This window comes from Pelodiscus sinensis, chromosome 26 (genome assembly GCF_049634645.1).
Source record: "Pelodiscus sinensis isolate JC-2024 chromosome 26, ASM4963464v1, whole genome shotgun sequence".
NCBI classification, from domain to species: Eukaryota; Metazoa; Chordata; order Testudines; family Trionychidae; genus Pelodiscus; species Pelodiscus sinensis.
The window spans coordinates 11,392,498-11,408,177 of NC_134736.1; the positions used below are offsets into that span (position 1 = coordinate 11,392,498).

The 15,680-nt window shown below is 45.1% G+C and overlaps 1 protein-coding gene across 15 annotated transcripts in view; it reads right to left on the reverse strand.

Moving 5' to 3' along the window:
- ARHGAP32 (Rho GTPase activating protein 32) overlaps nucleotides 1-15,680 on the reverse strand; it is a 465,356-nt gene that overhangs the window by 221,321 nt on the left and 228,355 nt on the right. For 13 of the 15 annotated variants that reach the window (XM_075909249.1, XM_075909242.1, XM_075909245.1 and 10 more), the window contains 3 exons: nucleotides 13,300-13,391; nucleotides 10,666-10,707; nucleotides 10,201-10,285 (listed from right to left, as the gene is read on the reverse strand). In XM_075909249.1, the coding sequence (XP_075765364.1) occupies nucleotides 10,201-10,285; nucleotides 10,666-10,707; nucleotides 13,300-13,391 (219 nt within the window). The remainder of the gene's footprint in view (nucleotides 1-10,200; nucleotides 10,286-10,665; nucleotides 10,708-13,299; nucleotides 13,392-15,680) is intronic. The other 2 variants (XM_075909240.1, XM_075909253.1) reach the window with 1 other exon arrangement.

Genomic DNA, 15,680 nt, shown 5'->3' on the forward strand with positions numbered 1-15,680 from the left:
GCTGCTGTTGCCTAGCCTGGTGGAAGTGATTCTGATTTCAAGTACTTCCTCTACCATTGATAACATGCTTGTCCCACTTGCAATGCCAGAGTTTGAAGGATGAGAGAGAGTGGACCTTCGGTGTGCAGCAATCTGGACAGCCATTGTGCAACTCGGCTGTTCATATTGCAGTCCAAATGCACATTCAAATGAAGAGGATGAAAAATCAAAAATAAAATTATTCCAACAAGAATTAAAGCTACTTCCAATGCCCGTTATCTCTGGCTCTCTGTCTTACGAGAGTATATAATGCTGATAGAATTACCTTTCTTCCAGTATTACTGCATCCACATTAGGAAAACTGTGCTGCACAAAGCTGCTCATTGTTTAAATGTCAAGCCCTAAGTTCAACTAATGGGGCATAAGTTCCTAAATCACTTTTAAAAATGGACTTTAGCTGCTTTGGTACAGTTTTAACCAAAGTGATGCAGGAAAGTGGGGTGTTTGTAAATAGGATAAGTGGCAGGTAATTTTGGTTACACTGGCTCTTTAAAATGGCCCCCAAAAGCTCCACAGGAATTATGCACCTCACACAGGATGCGATGAAAAAGAAAAAGAGGAAACTGGGCGGGGAGGGGAGAATGGATACTGCTGCACAGAACTGATCATGAATGCAAGGATTCTTGCTGGAGTGAAACATAATGGTCACGTGGGGAAGAGACAATAAATGCTTCAGACGGTACCATGGCAGCTGTGAATATGGAAATAAGAAAAAAGAAAGAACAAATGATGAGAAAGAAATAGACCAGCAAAAACCCAAGAGAAGAGAATGAAGGATATGAGTCATTAAGGGAATGTGTTAATCTTTTAGAATCAGATAAAGGAACAGTAGAGATGTAAGGGGACTGTTAGCCCCTTACTAAAACTCTGTGGAAGTTTTTGGTTCGCCAGCTCCCAGTATCAAAAGGGGAAGGGTCCACGAGAAATCAGGGCCCTAAGACTGACAGACTCCAGACACAATGGAAAGCAGCCAACACTCCAGCTCGACCCGATTGACAGGTTGGACAGGCCAGTGAGGAAAGTAAGAGGCCAGGCCCTGTCCTCCCTGTGAGCTGGGATTTTTCTAGGTCTCTCTGAGCAAGGAGAGAGCTGAGAGGCAGCTAAGAGGAGCAAGCTGTGTGGAGAGGCAGTCCTGCAGCAACAGAGCCAGGCACACACAGTCCAAGGAGTGCAGACCCTGTGTTGAGCAGCAGACTGGCAGTGCTCAGAGAGCTAAAAGGGACAGAGAAGCAACACAAGGAGCTGGAGACTGGCAAAGCAGCACAGCTTGAAGCTGGGTGTGGTGAGCAGCTGGGACCAGCAAAGTGGGGGGAGAGGCTCTGGACAGAGAGATATCACCAGCCAAGAGGCCCAGCAGGCCAGACTGGGAGAGGGGTCTGGCCACTTAAAGCTTGAGGCTGTGTGGTCACTGCCAGAGCAAGCGTGTCCAGCCTGCAGCCCCCTGCAGCACATCCAGGGCCTCTAAAAGGCCTATAAGAAAGAGACTGTGAACTGTCCCTACACTCTGCAGGCTTCTGTTTGTGATGTCCCCATGCTACAGAGCAGGACTGTGTTCTCATTTAACCTTTCTCATTTTTTCTTATTCTCTTTCTCTAATCAGTTGATGTTTAATAAATTGTATTTGCTTTGAAATTTATGGAATGATCACTGGGCCAAGAAAGCATGCAGTGTGACGAGAGCACCCCTTCCCCAAGTGACTACAAGGTCGGGGATTAAGCCCCAGGAAACCTGGGCCCAGCCTTGTTGGGATTTTGAGAACTCTGCTACTCAGGAGAGTGGAAGGGGAGCCCTCAGGATCAGGGAGGCCATGGAGTAAAGGAAGTGGGAGCGGGGACTCAGATCCTTTCGTTGGTCCATTTCACCGGGGTGGTATAGAGCTCAGGAAAGTTCCCCACAATAGCGGGACCATTCCCCTGCTTATAGAGACATTACTCTGAAAGGCTTCTGAAGGAAGAGAATCCAAGGGAACCATGTTTTATGGAAAAACCCAACCAGGGTCTGGTAGCTCCAGTCCTAGAAGTAATAACTGCAGAAGCAGTAAGCAGCGAGAAGAAAAGCAGCAGTATGGAAGCGCCTAGGGCAACACAGTGTGAAAACATAGATGTTTTCCATCACATGGACAGAGAAGATGCCTGGTGCTTGGAGAAAGAGCACATTCATTCAAAATTTAAGAGAACAGAAGACATACAGAGGCAGCAAGGGGTGGAGGGGAAGTGAATAGTTGAGTAGTGACTTGACTAGTCGCTTACATCCCTGGTAAGAGGATGGGAACGAGTGACAGAGGTAGGATCACTTGAGGATTCCCTGTTCTGTTCATTCCCTAAGGGGGGCACCTAGCAGTGGCCATTGGTCTGACCCAATATGGTTGCTATGATGTCATGAAAAAGGAGTCTCTTAGCTTCAAAGTTTCCAAAGAACTGCTCCAAGAGACCTGATCCATGAGTTTTTTTCACCATGTACCCTTACTTGAATTTTATGGGGCTTTGGGCATACATAAGGCACCACATCACAATTACCAGATAGCAAGAAAAGTGAAAATAGAAGAGGAATTAAGCAGGGGAGGGGGAAGACTGCTAGACTAGGCTAATGACACTTAGCAAGTACTTTCCGACTGCCGCATAGCTACATTTCAGTATATAGCTCCCTTCTTCCCCCCATCAAAACCAGTCAGACTTCTGAAAGCTCACCCATTGTTAGATTCAAAGCAATTCATCATGCAGAGCCTGACCTTTCAGCATATAATTAAAAATTCAGTGATGCAGACCTCAAGGATAAATGCAATAATAAATATAATTTATTTCCTTAATATACCAGTGAATTCTTTATAATGTTGAGATAAACAAAGCACGTCCCATTCCTAAAATGATGATCCTAACTAGGGGAGGCAATAAATTCCACTAGTTGCCAAGAAGCTAATATTTTGCCTTATTGCAATCTTACAAAAGATTTGGTGCGGGTTTGAAAACATTAGTCTTTGTGAAAGGATATTTCCACCATTCATTTCTGTGCCTCAAATCAAGAGTGAATGTGCATTTGCCATATGACTACATGGCAGAAAAAATATAAATGTTAGTAACCGAGGCGATGCTTTGGAACTCTTTATTCATTTATTGCTAATAAAACCTGCTCTTCAATAGATTGGTAGGATAACAGTTAACGTTTGTCGTTAACATAGCATTTCATGTTTTCAAAGCATAACACATTAAGCTCCAGTACATCTACATGAGACATGGAAATATTATCTGTTTATACATGGGGAAACTGAGGCACAGGGCGATTCACTCTGTCAAGATCAGAGTAAACAAGTAGTTGAATCAGGATTAGAACTCAGAAGTTTCTGGGAACCAGGTCTGTGCTCATTCCATTAATCCGGGGAAAGGAGGAGGGAGAAGAAAGCAAGATACCTCTCATGGGCCAAGCCACTGGAACTAACCAGCCAATAGGAACTGACTCCAGCCAATCTCTCAGCTCCTACTGGCCAGAAACAACCAGCCAATAGGAGCTGAGAGACTGGCCTGGGGAACAGGGTCAGTGCCAGCCTCTTCCCCCTCCTGGAGCTGAGAGCCATGTGGAAATAGCAGCCTGCAGTTTAAAGTGATCAGGGGCTGCAGCAGGCAGGGAGCCCAGCATGCCTGGCAGGTGCTGCAGAACTACTCGCCAGGAGTCACTTAGGAAAGCATCTCCCAGCCAGAGGCTGCCTCTGGCACCCCTGCCCCCCTCTTGCACCCCTCCCTCAGGCCAGAATCCTCTCCTGCACCTACACTCCCTCCCAGACTCTTCACCCCATTCCCTTGCCCCAGGTCACCACCCAAACCTTCTGCAGTCTGCATCTTTTCCCCTTCTCCCAGGTCACAATTCCCTCCCAGACTTTGCACCCCCTCCTAGAGCCCCTCTCTCAGGCCAGAATCCTCTCCTGCATCCATGGTCCCTCCCTGACCCTATACCCCAATCCCCTGACCCAGGTTACAACCCTCTCCTTGACTCAAACTCCCTCTCAGACCTCACACCATCTCCTGCACCCCAGTCCCTTACCCCATGCGCACTTCTGCACCCAACCACCATCCCTAGACCCTGCACCCCCCTCCACAGAAAAGTGTGGCCCTCAACCACTTTCCAAAATCTTGGAGTGGTCCTCTACCAAAAATTATAGCCCACCCCTGCAATAATCCATGCAGCCTTTGGGACACAACAAGCTAATCCAGCCACAGATGACTATGCATAAATAAACCAAAGGTAAAAGCTATCAGGCCACCTCACACAATGATAGAACAGTGCTGGATCACCCGGTAGTGGTGCGTTTGCACAGCATCAGCCCACTGGCACTTGGTCTAAGAGTACTATGGTAAGGCAACTCATCCAGGAACAAGATTCTCCTGGAATTTTGAGTCTTGGCGGCATATAACTCACTGGGGCACTGGCTGGACATATAAATAATAAATGGGTTTATGAATTGTGCATCTTTTTATAATGAACTAATGCAACTTGTCCTTCAGTGCTAACATTCTGGGTAAGTTGTGGCATCTTGTTAGGATTTACTGGCTAGATAAATAGTCAGCTCTTCCACCCTCTGATGACTCAGTCCCGAAAAGAATTCATCACTGTTTCTGTAATAAATTTCACTTGGTTTCTCCCCTATGGAATATGTAAAGAAAAAAATTAAACCCTCTTTACAGGGTTTCAGAGAATCTCTTTGGGCACTTTGGTATCCAATACCCATTAATTTAATGGGGGAGGAGGAGAGAATGAACATCTACATTCGTTAGAGAAGCTTTGGAAACCTAAATTTATATCTGAATTTGGTCCACATAGATCAGTCCTGGGTCTCTCTCAACAGGGAAAATCAAGCTGAAACGAGTGTGGTCTTGTCAATCCAGCACTACAGTAAGAAGAGAGCAAATCTGTTTCCACACATCTCATGAGCCCAAGCTGACAACTCCCATTGCTCCACCAAACCCCAGCACAGATGACATTAACATTAAAAACCAATTTGAAAGCTGGCCAAACTGTTATTAGACACCTTGATACAATTACTGATGCCTCCATAAAGTACTGCCTGTCTACTATGCAAATTTTAAGAGTGAACTGTTCTTCTAAGGATATTACACCCACTACTCCTTCAGATTAGAGTTAATAATTTGCCATCAGGTGTCAAATTATCATTTAAAAGTACGCCATTTCAGCCTACTCCTAGTTTCTAGTTTACTTCAATTTATGAGCACAAATGCACCATTTGTTTCAGATGTGTAAGCCGTATCCTATACAACACTATTCTCTACTGCGAGAACTATATTCATTTTATACTAACAGTTCTGAGTTGTTTTTCTCCTCTGGCCTTTTAATACTCAGTCTTCTGCTATTCAGGAAGCAGCATAATGCCTGTTATCTTTCATAACTAGATACCAGGGCTCAGATACAGCTTAGTTCATAAAAGCAATGACTGTCAACCTGTACCTTCATGTAGTTTTTGCTCACATTACAAAATTCACTACATAACTTGACTAGTAGCCATGGTTCAGCAGAAACTAGGAACTAGAGAAATAGGACAGATAATTAGAGCCCTGATTCAGCAAAGCACTGAAGCACATGCTTGATATTAAGCATGTGATTAATCTCACTATTAAATTAAGAATATGCTTAACTCATTTCTAAATTAGAACTGGGGGGAGAGGGGGGATTTCGCAAGTACCTATGTTATGTGATCCAAAGTTCCATTGTCAAAAATAATGCAGGTATTTAGGACCCTAAGAACATGTTTACACAAGGATACTCAGAAAAGTTAATCCAAATCAACTAAACGTACACATTTAAAGTGAATTAGTTAAACTGCATGTATTCTCTTTTAAGTGAGGTTAAAAAAATAAAGGCTGCTTTAATTCTAACTCAAAGAATCCACACAAGGATTTCATTCTGTTTATCCAATCCACTTTAAAGTCACACCATTGGTGAATTCAGATTAACTTTTCTAAATTCCATGTGTAGACAAGCTCTAAATCTCATTTTTGAAAATTTTACTGCAGATCTGGATTCAGATTCATTGGAAAAACAAAATTTATACAGAACACATCTATCTGACTTTACTATTGTCATGTAACTCCCTGCAGCAATAGGAAAAGTCAATATATTCTTAATCACAAATAAAATTCAATCATTTGTCTTCAAAATGCATATTGTTTTCACTTAAAGTAACAGCATGCAATTTCACTCAAGTACCTGCAAGATGAAGATACTTTCTTCATATTCAACTCATTCTCTTTGAATGACAAAAGAGAAAATTCTCAGAAGAATGCATAATGCAGTAAACTATCAATCTATAGATGGAGAGAGCAGTGCTTAGCAGCTACTCCCTTATAAAACATTTTTTTCCCAACAAAATCTAAAAGATGAATGGTGTCACTTCTGAAAAAATAGAAGGAGGCATAGGAATGCAGAAGTAGCAACACTCTTCCAGAAGTACAATGCAGTGCCAGGAATTGATCCTGCACCAATTGGCACATTTCCCACTGACTTCGATGAGAAGAGAGATGGAGTACCTATGTAGTGTGGAAAGTAGGTACAGCTGGGGGGCCATGGCACTGATATGGAATTCAGAAGTTTTGGGATCTATCTTTGAGTTGACATTGATCCCTTGTAAGCATAGGCAAGTTACTTCACCTCTGCCTGCTGCTCTGAAACACTTTGGCTACATCTACACTGCCCTCTCTTGCGAAAAAGAAATATGCAAATGAGACAAAGCATGGAATATCGCTGCACCTCATTTGCATAATTAATGAGGCTCTGCTTTCAGGAAAAACAGCTCTTGCGTAAGAGGGGGGTTTTGTGCAAAAACGGGGCCTTATTAATTATTCAAATGAGGCACGGCGATATTCCACGCTTCGCCTCATTTTCATATTCTTTTGCACAAAAGAGGGCAGTGTAGACATAGCCTTTGCTTTTGTTTGGTTGGTTGGTTTTGTTTTTTCTGATTAAAGTGTTAGCTCCGATGTGTGAGTGTACAGTGGTTAGCATAATGGCACTTTGAACTCAGTTGGGACCTGAACTTTGTAGACTTATTTTTATATAGTCATCTCTTGCAGGACTGTTTCACCTTGTCTCTCTAGCCAATGATACTGAGCCAACACTATTACCCGGCAGCAGCTGCCTCTCAGAAATCAAATCCCACATGGAACCTGACCACTGTCACATTCCATAACAGTCAGTAATTTCTACTGCAGAGGCTCAGAAGATACACAAAAGCAGAACTACAACTCTCAAGGGAAGCTGGTAAATAAAATACTCTACATTTTCTAAAACTGGATTAGATGTCAAAGGGTTGTGGCCTGGGGATTCCACCCTCCCTCCACCTGGAAGGCTGCTTTTCTAGCTGACATATGATGAAAGCACTAATGAGGCTTACTGTCTCTGAACACACAGAACAAGGCTTGTGCCATTTATGAACCTCTGATGGTGCCTCTTGGTTCAGGACAAGTCTCAGGTCCAGTTCAATAAAAGGAAGCTCTGCTTGAAGGGAACTACAGATTCCTAGAATCATAGAAGAGACCTCAAAGTCCAACCTCCTGTTCAACCCCTACTAAATCAACCGCATCAGGGCTTTACTAACATGGGTCTTAAAAACCTCTAAGGAGGAAGACTCCACCCCTGGTTAACTCATCCCAGTGCATCACCACCCTCCTAATGAAATAATTTTTCCTAATATCCAACCTAAATGATTGCTCCTGGTTCTGTCATCTGTCACCACTGATTCTAGCCTCTCTTCATCCTCTTTAGAACTACCCTTCAGGTAGTTAAAATCTGCTACCAAATCTCCCCTCACACTTCTCTTCTGCAATTCAAATAAGCCCAGTTCCCTTGGATTCTCCTCATAAGTCACCGCTCCCTAGTCTTTTTTGTTGCCCTCCACTGGACACACTCCAATTTGTCCACATCTTTTCTGTAGCATGAGGCCCAAAACTGGACACAATACTGCAAACATGGCCTCACCAGTGCAGAATACAAGAGAACAATCACTTCCCTCAAACTGCTGGCAATGCTCCTACAAATGCAGCCCAATATGCCATTAGCCTTCTTGGCATCAAGGACACACTATTGAATCATATCCAGCTTCTCGTCCATTGTAATCCCCAGGTCCTTTTCTGCAGAACTGCTGTTTAGCCAGTCGGCCCCCAGCCTGTAACAGTGCTTGGAATTCTTCCGTTGAACTTAATCAGATTTCCTTTAGTCCAATCTTTCTAGGTCACTCCAGACCCTACCCCTACCTTCCACTTTATCTACCTGTACTCCCAGCTCAGTGTCATCTGTGAAATGACTGAACGTGTAATCCATCCCATAACCCAGGTCAATAATGAAGAGGTTAAACAAAAGCAGCCCCAGAGCTCATCCCTGAGGCACTCCACTTGATACTAGCTGCCAACTAGATATCGAACCATTGATCGCTACCCATTGTGCTCAACAATCTAGTCCGCTTCCTATCCAATTCAAAGTCCATTCATCTAATGCATACTTTAAATAGCTGGCAAGAATACCGAGAGACCGTACCTAAAGTTTAGCTCAAGTCAAGGTACATTACGTCCACTGCTCTCCCCATATCCACACAGCCAGTTACCTCATCATAGAAGGCAATTAGGTTCATCAGGCATGACTTGCCCTTGGTGAATCCACACTGTTTCTGACCACCTTCCTTTCCTCCAAGTGGTTCAAAATGGATTCCTTGACAACCTGCTCTATGATTTTTCCAGGGACTGAGGTGAGGCTGACTGGTCTGACTCTCCTTCTTCCCTTTTTAAAAGATGGGTACTACGTTTGCTTTTTTCCAAGTGTCTGGGACCTCCCTGGATTGTCACGAGTTTTCAAAGATAATAGCCACTGACTTCTCAATCACATCAATCAATTCTCTCAGCACTCACCCATGCATAAGATCCAGCTTTCCTGAATAGTCCTTGACCTGTTCTTTCTGACCTGTGCTACCTAGTACAGCAGTCTGGGTGCTCACTTTGTCAGAGGCTATGTCTAGAATACAAAGAAAAGTCAGAAAAAGATACAAAAATTGCAAACCGCAATTTCTGTATCTTTTTCCAAAATTTGGCACATCTACATGGTGCCAAATTTTGGGAAAACCTGCTCTTTCGAGCCATCCCTTCTTCCTCGTTCAATAAGGTTTACAAGGATGGCGAAAGAACACGTCCACTTTTCCGACTTTTTTTTTTTTTTTTTTTTAAAGCAAATGTGTTCCTTGGATGCGGCATTGCTTTTCTGGGATACTTCTGGTATCCTGAGGCATAGCCTGAGGCAAAGACTGAGGCAAAAAAAGCATTGAGTACTTCAGCTTTTCCTGCATTATCTGTCACTAGGCTACCTCTCCCAGTAAGGCACCCACACTTTTCCTGACCTTCTTGTTGCTAACATACCTGTAGAAATCCACCTGTAACCCGTCACATCCCTTGCTAGCTGCAACTCCAATTGCACTTTCTAGCCTTCCTGATTATACTTCCTTTTTTTGGTTAAGCTCAGAAGCTGGTCGCACTTCTTTCTACGTGATAGGATGGCATGTTCCTGAGCCCACAATAAGGCTCTCCTGGACTCCTTTGCTCCTCATATTAGCCTCCCTGGCAATCCTGCCCAGGAGTTCCCTGAGGGAGTCACTCAGGAAGATAAACTGGCATTGCAAAGTGTCCACAACTCAAGGGCAAACTGCCGGAACATAAGACCTGGGTCGAGGATCATGTAAACAGAATAAGGAATCCTGAATTCAAATCTATTCTTACAACATATACTACATCTACAGTAATATAAACATACAATCTCATACATACACATGTACACACCCAGAAAGGAAGAAAAAGACACACAAATGTTATTCAAATGAGTTGTTTGTGAAAATTAAAAGTTCCGTGCCAATTGCAGTCTTTACAGACATTGTCCTCAACTCACCCAGGTGCAGTATTTTCTACACTTTACTTCAAGGGAGTATGCAAATGTAACTGAGAGCAGAAACTGGCTCACTTTATCAAACCAGCTCCCCAAAAGGGGTCTTTTTTATCCCAACTTCGTATTATCAAACAAACTAAGCAAACCTACCTGGAGCTCTGTGAAGTGCTTTGCTCAGATCATTTAGCTAGTGACACAAACACAGCCCAATTTTGTATGTAAAGGAAACCTGAAACTTACCTGTATGTTACCAAAGTCCACATTCTCATAATGGAAATGTGCACACTCTGCCATCTTCGGGAAGTGGCCCTTGGTAAAGGATAACCTGAAGCACATTAAGAGCACGCTATTAGATGCACATCACAAACAATGGTCGGAACTGTGTCATGATGAAATGCAGCTAGGCCATCTAAATTTAAGTGCTTGACCAAGACAATCCATCTTCCTGAAGCTAAAGGAACATCCAGTGCTGTTTACTGTGATGCGCTGAAGCAGTGAGGTGAGGGATTTGGTGAGGGAGGTAAACTAAACTGCAAAGTGACATTTATCATTGTTGCTGTAGTAGGGAAACACAAGCACTCCATCACTACCAAGGCCAGTATCATAGGGAAGGATGCAGGCACAAGCTGTTCCACCTGTACTTGCACTGGGGAAATTAATCTGTAAACAGCCTGACACAAGAGACATATCAAAGTCAAACTTTACCTGTGAAAGGCATCACAGCCCATCAGTCCAGGGTTGATGGATCTGAGGGTGCAGAACAAATGCTATTTATCCTTTTGCTTTTAAAAATTCAGAGGTGAGGCATAAACATCTCCAAGCATCCCCAACTACAGCAATGGCTGACAGGGAGATACTCTGATTCTGCAACAGTATATTCCTTCCGCTGAAGCTGCTGCAGACTCCTATAGATACTTCTGGTTGTGAGCCAATGAGATTGTCATTATCTGGCTCACTCTTCCCACGGGAATAGAAGTGGGAAGTGAGATACAGCATCTAACTCCTCGACAATGGAACAAAGAGCCATTTTCCCTAACAGCCTCTGAGCATGATCACTCTGAATGTGCAGACAAATGCTGGCGGCTCTGAACCTTCCACACCAGCATTTAAGGAAGGACGGGCCAACTCATTTTTGCCTAATTTGGACCCCGCTCACAGCTCATTGGCTTGAATTCTGCTGAGGGAGCGCAAATGAGCATAAAAAGGGAACAGAACAAGGGCACAGACAAAAAACAGTCCAAAGGGAAAAGCAGCATAAAAACAGCAGTGGGCAGGTACAGTGGAAAAAAGAAACAGAACAATGAAACAGAGACATTTAAAAAAAAAAGAAAAACAGGTCATCTACTTTTCCCAATTTAGCTTTCGCTCTGTGTCAGGAGCACAGGGGAAGTGTTACACTTACACCTTTCACAGACTTCCTTTTAGGTTTGTGTGTTTGTTTTTTAATAAATCATCTGGGGGGAGGGAGAACCTCACAGTTTACAGCAAGAGTGAGATTCAAAATTCAGACTAATTTTGCAACCCTTCCACCTAACAGCAAGTGTGTAAGCTTCAAAAAGCCTCCACCTCTATAAGCTTCATCTGCCCCCAGTTTTAGAGCATGTCGACCGGCAGGTTTTTTTTTTCCCCACAGACAGCAGTCCATGCCGCTCTGATAAAGAGACTACCAGAAATCTGTTAATGCCGGGTTGGCCAACCCGAGCAGCTCTCAAGCCACAGGCGGCTCTTTGCTTAAGAAATGCAGCTCTTTCTAGTTCTGAGCCGCGTGCCCACACTGCTCATGGCTGGCCGCTCTGTGCATGCGCCCCACGTCCTGGAGGGAGAAGCGCGTGGCAGTGGCGACTCAGGGACCCAGGCATTGGGTTAAAGCAGGGGAGAGGCTGGAGTCTGAGGGAAGAAAGGAGGATTGGGTTAGAGCAGAAGGAGCCTGGGGGGCCTGGCTCTGGGGGAGAGGGAGGGCATTGAGTTAGAGCAGGGGGGCTGGAGGTGCCTGGCTTTGGGGGAGAGGAGGAGGACTGGGTTATAGAGGGGGGCTGAGGGTGCCTGGCTCTGGGGGAGGGGTGGGGCATTGGGTTAGAGCAGTGGGGGAGGGAGGAGGAAGAGACTGAAGCACTTTAAACTCAAAGTCTTCATGGATGCAGAATAAGGCAGCCAACACAGAGGCTATACAGGCAGTCCCCGGGTTACATGGATCCGACTTACATCGGATCCCTACTTACAAACGGGGTGAGGCAACCCCACACTAGCTGCTTCCCCCCAGCAGACCAGGGAGACGCGAAGCTAGCACCCCCCCCGCCAGCAGAACAGGGAGATGCGGAGCGGCTTTTCTCAGCAGACACCTCAGCTTGAGAATAAAGGACTGAGGGAAGTGAGGTGTGGGAGAATAAAACTGAGCTCTGGAGAAATGTTTGGCTAGAGTTTCCCCTACAATATGTACCAGTTCCGACTTACATACAAATTCAACTTAAGAACAAACCTACAGTCCCTATCTTGTACGTAACCCGGGGACTGCCTGTATTTAAATTCCAGGGCAAAAAAAGAATCGGCATGTACCTGGTTTACACTGTGTTTCCTTAAAGAATATTCAACGGCTATTGTTTTCCAGGCTGAAGCAATTATTCTGAGATATGAGTCTCTCCCTTATTGTTTTTGAACCTCTCATATTTGTAGTCTGGGACAGACCTGAATTTTCAGAACTATAAAAAAGCCATAATCTTCATAAGTTTAAAACAAACAAAAAAAATGAGGAAACCATACCAGAGATCATCAAGCTGAAGTGAAACAGGCACTTCAAATTGTGCTAATTTACTTCTCAGTTCAGTTTAATTTTAAAATCTCACAGGACATAATAGGGCAGTAGTGTTAAATTTAAAATACATGGTGGGGATGCTTTTTTTTAGTGTGAGAATATGACTGTACTTTTAAAGGTTTTTTTTTAAATTTGATGTTTGTTTCTTGTCAAGTTCTCTGAAGATCTATGGAGTGGCGGTGAATTTTTTAAGTGACTAGAGACTTTTTTTATTGATTTTTGTCCAAAATGTCCTGTAATGTTATTTTTATCACTACATTTTGTGTACTGTATCTATCTATAGTTATCTAAAAATAAATACTTAATACATGGCTCTTCGTACTCTATTCACAGCTATTTTGGCTCTTCATTTCTAACTGGTTGGCCACCCCTGCTTTAGTGCTTACAGCCTGGCTTCTGGAAGCATTAAGGCTCTAGTGCAGCATGACAGTCTTGAGCACAGCTAGGATCTCAGAAACTAGGACTGGGAGCACAGAGGACAGAAAAGCTACAGAATTAACTCACAAACAAAATAAGGTCAATGCTCTTACTTTTTAACATTCTTCACTTTCATGCTCGCTGTGCTGCCGCACGTCCGAAGTGGCAGCTCCCCTGGAATTTCAGGAATATCGGCACCTCTCGCCTACAAGAGGAAAAAAAGGGAATGTTAGATTTGATTGGACACTTCCTGCCAGATAAATATTTGCATTGTCTGTGCAATTCTCACACATGTATGCAAGTTGTACGATAGCACCAAAACACTGAATCCAAGGACTGTGATCTAAAATATGGTTAGTTGCTTACAAACAACAGAACCCTGCTAATTCATACTTATCACTGGGAAAGTCAATGCACTATTGACTCAAAAAGTAAGAGACTACCAGCCTAACTTTATGCTTCCAAGACCACATTAAGGGTCTTAATTAAGCCTCTTAATTGTCAACACTGATGTCAGTGTGCACCCAAAGGACTCCCAATGAAGGTAATGGAAGTTGCTGGGTGACCAGTATACTGCTGAAAATCAGATTAGTTATTTACGTGACTAAATATGGAAGATTTTTTAAAAATATTTGAAAAATCTGGGTCTAAGCAAACAAACACAACAACAAAAATAACATAAATCAATAACAAAAGACACAATCAAGAGGCATCACAAAATTTGTACCTATTATTTTGTGTGTGGCAGAAGCTTTTAATTCATGTTGTGGCTTAACATTTGTAGCTATTCTATCCATGCCCATTCCAGACACTTTTAATTTTCCTACTCTGTCATCTAATGAACTTTCATTCCTGAAAAGAGTGAAATGAATAGGTCATGTTTTGCTCCATTCGGGTGGATAAACGTGATTTGTATCTGTGCCATTCACGTCTCATATTAGCATCCTTCAAAACATTTAAATATTTAAGATGCAAGTTATCTTGGAAGTTCTCTACATATTACACATCTTACACCGGAATAATCAAGAGCTTCCTTGGTATATACAGTAAACTTCCGATAATCCGGCACCTTTAGGACCCAGGGGGTGCCGGACTATCAGATATGCCGGACTATCAGAAGGGGGGGCTATGAGGGGTCTGGAGTGGGGTGGGAGGGGATGCCACCCCAGACCCCTCATAGCCCCTCCTTACGATAGTCCGGCTCTGCCCCAGGCATCCCTGATTCAGCCGCTGCTGGCCAGTTTCAGCAGCAGCTGAATCGGGGATACCTGCAATAGAGCAGCTGGGGTGCTGCCGGGTTGGTCCCGCAGCGGCAAGGGGCGGCGCTACGGCACCAACCCAGCAGCACTCCAGCTACTCTTGGGGGTGCCTGGGACAGAGCAGCTGGGTACTGCCCGGTTGGTCCCGTAACGCTGCCCCTAGGGGCTGCGGGACCAACCCGGCAGCACCCCAGCTGCTCTTGAGGACGCCTGGGGCAAAGGAGTTGGACTGCTGCCAGGTTGGTCCCGCAGCGCCAAAGGACGGTGCTGCGGGACCAACCCGGCAGGACCCCAGCTGCTCTGCCCCGGGGTCCCCGATTCAGCAGCTGCTGAAACAGATCAGCGGCTGATTCCAGGAAGCCCGGGGCAGAGCTGCTCTGCCTGGGGCTTTCTGAAATCAGCTGCTGATCTGTTTCAGCAGCGGCTGATTTGGGGACCCCTGGGGCAGAGCAGCTGGGGTGCTGCCGGGTTGGTCCCACAGCGCCGAGGGGCGGCGCTACGGGACCAACCCCGCAGCACCCCAGCTGCTCTGCCCCAGGCGTCCGGATTCAGCCTGCTGGTGAAACTGAAGCTGCTGGTCAGTTTCAGCAGCGGCTGAATCCCGACGCCTGGGGCAAAGCAGCTGGGGTGCTGCCGGGTTGGTCCCGTAACGCCCCCCTTCGGCGCTGCGGGACCAACCCGGCAGCACCCCAGCTGCTCTGCCCCAGGGGTCCCCAAGTCAGCCGCTGCTGAAACAGATCAGCGGCTCATTCCAGGAAACCCCGGGCAGAGCAGCTCTTTGGCGCTGCGGGACCAACCCGGCAGCACTCCAGCTGCTCTGCCCCAGGCGTCCCCAAGAGCAGCTGGGGTGCTGCCGGGTTGGTCCCGCAGCCCCGAGGGGCAGCGCTACGAGACCAACCCGGCAGCACCCCAGCTGCTCTGCTCCCGGCTTCCCTGATTCAGCTGCTTGTCAGTTTCAGCAGCAGCTGAATGGGGGAAGCCTCTCTCAAATATATAGCAGAAGATGAGAGGTGCGATGGTACACAGTTTAGGGCACCAGCTAGGACTTGAGAACCTTGGGCTCAATTTCCTGTTCTGCCAAAGACTTCCTATGTGACCTTGAACAAGTCACTTAGCTTCTCTATGCCTCATCGATACAAAGGGGATAATGCCCTACTTCAGAGGTGTTGTTTAGAAAACGCGTTTTGTGAGGAACTACAATACTACAGTGATGAGGGTTATATTAGGGATGTAAA